The sequence below is a fragment of the Poromitra crassiceps genome, assembly GCF_964638095.1.
Source record: "Poromitra crassiceps genome assembly, chromosome: 15".
NCBI classification, from domain to species: domain Eukaryota; kingdom Metazoa; phylum Chordata; class Actinopteri; order Beryciformes; family Melamphaidae; genus Poromitra; species Poromitra crassiceps.
In genome coordinates, this window is record NC_139634.1 from 42254394 (window position 1) to 42264158 (window position 9765).

At 46.0% G+C, this 9765-nt stretch overlaps 1 protein-coding gene across 1 annotated transcript in view; it reads right to left on the reverse strand.

The window, feature by feature from the left end:
- Positions 1-8251, reverse strand: part of fat2 (FAT atypical cadherin 2) — a gene marked incomplete at its 5' end in the record, with an annotated part of 200893 nt that extends 192642 nt beyond the window's left edge. The window contains one exon of the mRNA XM_083652048.1: positions 4990-8251. Within this exon, the coding sequence (XP_083508174.1) occupies positions 4990-8251 (3262 nt within the window). The remainder of the gene's footprint in view (positions 1-4989) is intronic.
- Between the last annotated feature and the right edge of the window lie 1514 nt (positions 8252-9765).

The following is a 9765-nucleotide window of genomic DNA, read 5'->3' on the forward strand; positions in this document are numbered from 1 at the left end:
CAGGCGAGGCCGTTCACACCAGCCGCGAGCGCGTGCCACGCTGGAGCGATCGTTCAGGATTCACTTCTATTTTCCAAGCGTGAAGCGTGATGCGTGAAGCTGGCAGGCATGAAGTCAATGGAAGTTGTGGGCGGGATCAAGGCGTGCTGAGGAAACAAGAGTGCTTCTTGTGGGACCGATTTAGCGGCAGCTCAGCTTCAGCGTGAGCTTTAGCTTCAGCTCTGCTTCTGTTAAGTGCCATGGTGTGAACAGAGTTGGTCCTAGTGTTGAAATTACTGTATAAGGTAACTCTGAGTGTGAGGACATTTTCTAAGAATTTTCCCTTAATGGTAAGACTAAATCCTAGTAAAGAAAAAAGCTATTCACAAAGCACCTTAGCCCTTAAGAGAGCTCCTAAGGTGGAAAACTGTAGAGAGGACTTTTAGGAGCTCAGCAGTTTCTTAAAGAGGACATGAAACTTATTAATTTAAAGGTACATCCATGTTTTTGGGGGTTAAAATAAGTGTTAAATAGCTCTATATTCTGACAGCAATCACTGAAATAGAGTGTTTGGTCAGTGACTTGAAACCCCCAACCCCCCTCTCTGTCCTCTGTCTCTCTCTTGTAGTCCTTTGGCACAGATGGCGGCGTTGGATTCGGGGTGAAAAAATACATGTTAACACTTATTTTAACACAAGAACATCGCTGAATGTACCTTTTAATAATATATCTAGTTCATTTGCATTTCACGTAAAAGAAAAAGACAGGACACTGCTTTCAAGTCGGACATTTACCTAGATCAGCTAGAAAGATGAACAACCTTTCACCCTTTCACCAAACTGGGGCGCTGCTTGATGACATCACTGCAGTGGCATACAGGCTATTAAGTGTTGCTATTAAGTATTTAGAATTCGAAACAGGCTCACAGCATAATGCTGTTGTGTTTCTGACTTGGATTGTGTTTGTTCTGATTCATCAAAACGTTCAAAATCCTTACTACTCTTACTGTACAGCCACCCTAGTGATGTCATAAAGCAGTGCACTAGTTGGTGAAAGGCTGAAATGTTCATCTTTCTAGCAAATGGAGGTAAACGTCAGACTTGAAAGCTGTGTCCTGTCTTGTCTGAGGTGAAATGCCAATGAACTAGAGTCATATTATAAGATCAAATGTCTCATGTCCTCTTTCAGGAGAGGAGAAAATGGCTGAAAGACACAGAAGAGACGCAACAACATTCCCACATCATTTAAGATGATGGCAACAGGCAAACAGTGCAGCAATGCTAATTTAGCTTTATGCTATCACGTTGTAGGGCTGTGAATCTTCACTGGCCTCACGATTCAATTCGATTACGATTCAGAGGGCTACGATTCGATTCGATAACGATTATCGATGCATCTCGATGCATCTCGATTAGGGATGTTCGATATTGGCTTTTTTACCGATATCCGATATCCGATAATGTCCAACTCTTAATTTCCGATACCGATATCAACCGATATCAACCGATACCGATATAAGCGGGCTTTTTTTCCACCAAAATTTCACATAACAAGTTACATAATGTAGCTTAATGTAGCTGAAGAGTTTAATATATAATATGCATGTTGTGTTAAAGTTGTAAGTGTTAGAGAAGCGAGCTTATGACCAGAAGGTCGTCGGTTCAATCCCCGGGACCGGCAGGATAAATCTGGGTGGGGAAAGTGAAAAGGCAGCGCTTGCCCCTCCCTCATTACCACCACTGAGGTGCCCTTGAGCAAGGCCCTTAACCCCAACCGCTCCAGTGGAGCTGCTCAGTGGCCAACAGATCAGACTGTGGTTGTACTGGTCAGCTTCCAGGTATGAATGTGTGTGTGAATGTGAACAGGGCACTCCTGAAAAAGAGAGCATTGCTCTCAGTGAGACTCCCCCTGTATTTAAAAAAAAAAAAAAAAAATCGGCATGAAAACCGATACCGATATTTTCCGATATCGATTTTTCTATGCTAATATCGGCCGATAATATCGGTAGGCCGATAATATCGGACATCCCTAATCTCGATGCATCACTTTTTTTCCCGAATACATGATTTATTTTCTCACTTTCTTTTTTTTCACTGTGTGGCTACTTTTAACTCATTGAGTGCCAGCCACTTTTGGAGAACGGACGCTCCCAGTGCCAGAGTTTCAGAGCGTTTTCAGTGATTTCTCGAGGCCCACAGAATATTGTGTGATATTACTATGTAAACACTGAACACGCACAAAGAACGATGAGACTCTATTCTATCATCTGCCATAAAAAGTTTATTGATCCCATTTTCCGTTCTTTAGTTATGAGCCGGAGAAGATAGCTTGATTCATCCAAAAACAGCAATTTTTTTCTAGAAGCTGAGATAATGGGCCTTTTGTGAAATTAAACATTTCAAGCACATCACTGACTCTGAAGCTAATCTTTTCTAATGTAGTCACACCTCAAAAATAATTTCCTTCAATAAAAGAGTGAAGGCCAGGGAATTTTGTTTGGCAGAATAATATTTTTTAGCTACAACCAGCAGCGCTGGCCCCTGCGTGCGCTGCTGGTTGCAGCTTCTTGCTGGTCTTCATTTGCTGCTGGTGGGCATCGGATATTCTGGCTTGCGTTTGTCAATCCTGTCCTGCTGCCTGGGTCTGTCTGGGGGTTGTGTGCTGCTCTGCGTGCCCCCCCCCCCCCCCCCCCCCCGCCCCGCCCCGCCTCACCTCAACTGCACACTCCTCCTCCTGTCTGTGGTGGCTCTCTGCTGAGTTTGCTGTGCGCACAGTGAAGGGTGCGCGACATCAAGCTTTTTTACAGCGTTCCGCGTGTGTTTGTCACCGGCAACCATGCTTCCAGTTGAGAATAATAACAACTCCACGGCTGATCATGCCGATGTGCTGTCGCAACCGACACGGAGCGGCTCAATTGTGGGAGCAGATTGGCTGCTGCAGGCACAGCTGCAGTAACGTTATGCTTCCTGCATATCGATGCATACGGATGCGATGCGATTTCCGTTTCCATAACGACTTCTTCTTTGTTTTTTCCTTGCCTTTCTGTTATGTGGAGAGCACTGTCGCCACCTAAGGGTTCTGTAAAATAGGTTAGACACATTCAATAGCAACCATATTGTAAGAGGCGATGTAAGAGGCTTAGATCGACACTCCCCCGTCAAAAAACGCAATTGACGAACATGTCCGTCCTTGGCACTCTACGTTACTATTTGAAATGACGAACATGTTCGTCCATGGCACTCAATGAGTTAAAATAAAAGTGCATTTAGAATTGCATTGTATTATGATCCATAATTAAAATAAACAACTGCATATACTTCCATTATATTTTATTTGATTATATATAAAAACAATAAAAATAAAAAATCGATTTTTGACATTTGTGAATCGATGCAGAATCGTGCAGGTCCGCATCGCGATGCATCTTATAATCGATTATTTTTGACACCCCTACCACGTTGTAGTATAATCACACAAACCATCCCAGCTCCTTCACACAGTCATATCGACACAGCCTGTGAACTCCCACTGGCCGCTCGCACCGTGACCAACAGTATGATACAGCTCTACACAGTTTTCTCTGTATCGTCTGCTCACTGATGGGACACGTGTCCACATCATCTGCAATTTTATTTTTACCAAATTTTAACATCAAATGGGTAAAGTATACAATAAATATAAGCATAATGTGTCAACCTGTGAGTGGAAGAAAAGTACCATTTATATGGTTTTGTCAAATCAATCAGCTCTCTCACATGTTAATATAGTACTATATAGTATAGTATAATATAGTATAGTATAGTATAGTATAGTATAGTATAGTATAGTATAGTATACGTATATATAGTATAGTAATATATTACCATGTGTGATTCCTGTGTGCATTCTGGATGACAAAGAGGGGCGAGATAAGACGAGATAAACGAGATCAAAGCTCTTGTTCGTTCGTTGCTCAGACTTGCTCTGAGAGCTTCCATAAATCACTCCTAATGAGCTCGGACTCCTTGCTAAGGGATTGCAGGCTATAAGAGCTCTCTGAGAGGACTCTCAAAATGTTTGCAGATACGTCCCATGCAGGAGTCTAAAAACAAAGGTTAACTTGTCCACTCCACACCATTAGTTGCCTTCAAAAAACAATTTAAGTTCCCAGCGGGAGAAGTTGAGACAGACAGAAAAACACATCTTTTAGCTGTGTTCCATACCAGCATTTGAGCTGTGCTCCATGGTGACAGAGACCTCTGTTTGGCCTGATTGTATCTGTACAGTAAGTGCAGCAGCAGGCTAATGGAATGCACTGCGATGCTCCTCTGTAGTGATATGATGGAAACATTGACGACCATCTCCCAGAGGAAATACCATGTTGTACAACCGTGTCCCATTGTGCCATCACAAGCTACGGATAATGACAGAAGGGGATGACTAGACAACACGGCATAGATAGAGGGTTGAGAACCCAGGGGCGTCACTTTTGACTTTGTTTATTCAATTCAATATCTTTAATATGAAAACGTCATAAACATGTGGATGACAGAACAATATTTTGACATGATTAAATTGGACAACATATGTATCTCTTTTTATGGGGGGGGGGGGGGGGATCAATTATTTAATTAATTATAAAAAATTATTGCTGGGCCACATTGCACAAAACCTTTGAAAGAAATTATCACAAATCAGCTGCGACAGTGACTGAGCCTTATCTTAATCATCCTTTTTATTATTTTATGTTATTCTTTAATTATTTATTTTTCCCCTAGTATTGATTTGCATGTTGCTCTTCTCTACCTCTGTCCTCTTCTCCTATTTAATGATATTCTTTTTTAATTCCTGTTTCACACTGTTCCATTGCTTTTTTTTTATTCACTTTGTGAACTTTGCTTTTATTTTGACTGCCAAAACACTTTATAAAGCCTCTTTTATAGGTGCTACAGTAGGCTATATGAAATAAATCAGTTATTATTACCACTACAAATAGTATAACATCTGAATCATAACCACAGTATGTCTTACCTGTTTCCTCATCGATGGTGAAGACTCCCAGACCGGTGCCGTCATGGATGTGGTACCTGACCACTCCGTCTCGACCCAGATCCTTGTCTGAAGCTGTCAGCGTTACCGCCGACGTGCCCACGGCTGCGTCCTCCATAATGCCCGCTTCGTACACAAACTCGGAGAAGGCCGGGCGGTGGAGGTTCTCGTTGACGTCTAGGACCTCGATCTCCACAAAACACGAGGAGGAGAGGGAGCGTGGGAGGCCGTGGTCCACGGCTCGGACCGTGAGGTTGTATGACGCCCGCCTCTCAAAGTCCAGCTCCTTCTCCAGGGTCAAGGCACCGGTGGAGGAGTCGAGGTGAAATATCCCATGCTCGGTGTTCTTGAGATTGTAGGTGATGAGGCCTCCGCTGCCAAGGTCTAAATCCACGCTCTCCATCCAAAGTAACAGGGTTCCCTCAGGAACATCCTCGGGAACTTTTATTTTGTAGATCTTGGGTATAAATTTGGGTGGGTTGTCGTTGATGTCTTGCAACACCACCACTAGGTCGGTAGTGGTGAACAGCTGGGGGCCGAATTTGGCCTGGTCTCTCGCTTCGATCCGGAGATCGTGCCTGGGCGAGACTTCTCGATCCAAACGACCCGTCACCCGCACCTCGCCGGTCAGTTCGTCGATTCTGAACATGTCGGTGGACGTCAGCAGGGAGTATCGGACATTACCGCTCGCGTCTGTGTCGTGATCGACTGCACGAGCTTGGAATACAATGGAGTCCACATCTATGCTTTCAGGGATGCGTATCACATATCTGGGCTGACCGAATGCAGGAGGGTCGTCATTGACGTCCATGACATTCACCGCAATTAATTTCCACACGGATGATTGCGGGCTTCCCAAATCATAAACAGTAATGTTCAAAATGTAGAATTCTTTACTCTCTCTGTCTAACGGGCAAACTAACTGAAGTTCACCTGAGAAGACGTGGATGGAGAAACAGCCATCCTCATTCCCACTTGATATAGCGTACACCAGCTTGCTATTGAACCCGGTGTCATCGTCAGTCGCCTTGAACTGAATGATGGTGGAATTGAGTGGATAGTCCTCAGCGAGGTCAACAGAACCGGGGACACTCAAGTCAAACTTGGGGGAATGCCTGTTGATGATGTGAAGATCGGAGAACGAGTCTTCCTCCTGTTCAGTTAAACTGGGTCTGATCGACTCTATGAGTTTATCGGTCAGTTGTTTGAAAATGCCCGTCTCCTGGCATTGGACCGTCGCTTCAATACCTTTGTTATTAGTGACGGTTATGGTGACAACTGAAGGGTCAGAGTGATGCTTACCATCTGTGGCGATGATTCTCAAAGTGAACAGAACCGCCTGCGTCTCCGCTATAAACGGAGGAATGGGCTGGTTCAGAGTGACGCCTCCTGATACTGCGTCGATAGCAAACAGGTGCAGCTCGTTCCCCGACTCGATGACGTACCTCAGCTGCTGCAGCTCATCCAAATCGATGGCCGTCAGCTCAGCGATCGCATGGCCCACGGGTAAATCCTGCGGGATGGTGGCGTTGCAGCCCACCCTCTCAAACAGCGGGACGTTGTCGTTGACGTTGCTCATGGTGATGGTCACGGCGCACTCGCTGACGCGACTGAAGGGGCCGCCGCTGTCCGAGGCCCACACCCTGAGGTGGTACTGACGCTTCATCAGCTCGTAATCCAAGTGCTCCGAGGTGGAGACGACACCCGTGAACGAGTCTATGGTGAACGGCGACGGCCCGGAGTTGGCGATGGCATAAGTCACAAAGCCGCTTTTGCCTTTGTCTTCGTCGACGGCCGCTACCGTCAAGACGCTGCTGCCGACGGGGGCGTTCTCCTCCAGCGTGGCCTGATAGGAGCTCTGGGTGAATTTTGGGACGTTGTCATTTTCGTCCGTTATCTCCACTACGACGTGAGTCTCCGCTTCGCCGTGGTTGGCTATCACATCGAACTCATACCGATCCTTTCTCTCATAGTCAAATGTCTCTGTGTTTGTAATCATTCCTGTCTTGTGGTTAATCTTGAAGTTAGTGCTATCGGGGTTATTTTTAATACTAAAGGTGACATTAAAGCGGAATGGGGTGACAGATACCCTGAGGACATGAGTTTTAGGTGGTGAGAACTCACTAAGCGTAACAATGTAGGTATCCTCCAGAAATGCCAACGGGCTGTAATGATGCGCCGGGACATGGATCTGTGTAACTGGAGAAAGTAAAGCCGGAAAACTCCTGTCTTTAGCTTGAAGGGACAGGTTCAGTCCAAAGGGCGTTTGAGGCCAGATAATCCGTTTGGTGGAGATCACTTGGAAGTCACTGGCCTGCACACCCGAGGGGATAATCTCAAAACACTTGTGCGGATCCCCTCCGACAATCCTGAGGGATTCCACCGGCTTCACACCCGACTCCACGTGGACGTCGATAGTTATTTTGCCATCTGTGGAAACTCTCTGATCCGGAAGAGGCGTGACCACTGGGGATGCCCGGGACGTCTTTTGCACATTCACTATAACCCTGGCAACATTACCAAACTTCTGAACGCCCGATATCTTCTTGGTCCTGTCCTCGGCTAAAATGGTGAGATCGTACCTTTCCGCCCGGGTGTGGTTGAGCCTCTTCACGAGGCTGACGGCGCCCGTGAAAGGATCCACGGTGAACGGATGGTTTCTGCTGGTGAACAAGTAGTAAAATTCCCCATTGCTGCCGACGTCGGCGTCCGTGGCGCTCACGCTGACCACGCTCGACTTAAGAGGCGTGTCCTCCTTGATCGCCACGTTGTAAGAGGCGGGGTAGAAAAGAGGCTTCAGGTCGTTGGTGTCGAGCACCTGGACAGACACCTTGGTCTTGGCCTGGAGGTCAGAGGTGCTCTCTGTGGCCTCGACCGTGAGGGTGTAACTGTCTCGGACCTCCCTGTTGAGTTGTGCCGAGTTGCTGCTGCGTGTCCTGATGCGTAGGAAGCAGAAGTCTCCGACCTTGACCTCCTCGGCTTGGAAAAGGTCGTCGTCGTCGCCCGAGACCACTTTATATTTGATGTCCCAGAATGGATCGGCTATTTGGATGCCCATCTTCACCGGGGTCTCCACGTACGTCCGGGGGGCAGAGTTCTCGTTGATGGTGGCTTCGTAGAGGTGGCGCGTGAACCTCAGAGGTGAGCTGTCCTTTCCTTTCCCCACGCTCCCCGCCTGACATCTGGCCAGGTTCAGGAGGACCGCCGCTACTACCGTCAGGAGGGTCGCTCCTGAAGCAGCCATCTTCAGTCTCTCCATGACGACCCGCGGTCCTGGGACAGAGAGGGGAGGGAGAGAGAGAAGAAAAGGAAATGAACTGAATATAATGGATAGGTAAAACTTTTATGTTAACAATCTCTTGCACTAACAGTCAAGAGTTTAGACACACATTTTTACCATTTGGCACATTTTAGATTAATATCTAAAGACATCAAAACTGTGAAATAACACAACGGGATTTATGCATTCAAACAAAGTCACGACATCAACTTAACCACCGTATATGTCTAAAAAAACAAAAAATCACACCCAGCTTTTGAAGTAAGCAGTACACTCCTGATTGGTCTATCCTCTCATGCTACAGTACAAACGGATATCGTGCTACAAACCGACACACATATCACGCATAGAAGAGGCACCGCTTAAAACCTAATTTCAAGCATTCAAGCATACGCCTTAAGATCAAGATGGCTGAAAGTTCAACCAGGTGTGTCCAAACTTTGGACTAGTAGCGTGGAGAGATTTCTAAATGAATCATTCCTCATCATTCTGCTGTACCTTGTATATCTGCATTTTAAAAAGATCACACCTGCTGCACACCATAAGAAGACGCATAATCCTCAATACAACCTCTCCCATTCTGTGAATAGATCAATCATTCAACTCCCGAGTTCCAGCTCCACAAAGAGTACAAAACGGACACAAAACACACACAGTGACACAGCAGCGCAGTGAAAGGCTGCGGCGAGGTATCTGACTCCTGCCCCGACATGCCTTGACCAAAGCAAAGCAACGCAACACATCGCACATTGTTTCAGGACCCGAACCAGCGGAGCTCGTTAACACGTTTTGAGAGTGGTGTGTGTGTGTGTGTGTGTGTGTGTGTGTGTGTGTGTGTGTAACCCCCGAGCTTTTTCAGACAGGTGGCAACCCCATAATTATTCCTTTGACGAATACTTACTCATGGTGCTGATTATATCTAAGCTTTTGTCAGCGCCGGGCTCCGAAAAGGGGTTTGTATTTTGGTGACTCGGGATCATAGGGATGAATCAGTCCTGATCTGAATGGCTTGGTATCGTACGGATGAATCAGTCCTATGATCTATGATCCAAATGTCAGAGGATGCAAGAAGTGGTCTGTGCTGCTGATTGCTTTATGTGCATTATTATGTCCCTCGAGGCGAATGCCAGCAAACACAACCAAGAAAGCATCAGGATCCATCCCACACGGCTGGAATGACTCACACTCAGTAAAATCCCATTTACGGAAGCCGAGAACGGCTGTGCTTGCAAAACAAAAATAACAATAATAATGTTATGTCGAGATCACAAGTTAATTATCTTGTTTTCTCACAAAAGCAAGCTTTGTTATCCCGAGATAACGAGATAGATCACGCCGTTATCACGAGAAAACAAACTGTTGTTTCCTCTTATTACTTGTAATATTGATGAGAGATCAGGAGTGCTGTGCCAGCATGCACAGATGACGTCTTGACAACTGCAACTGATTTAAGCTGAATGTCAGATCAAGGAGTAGCC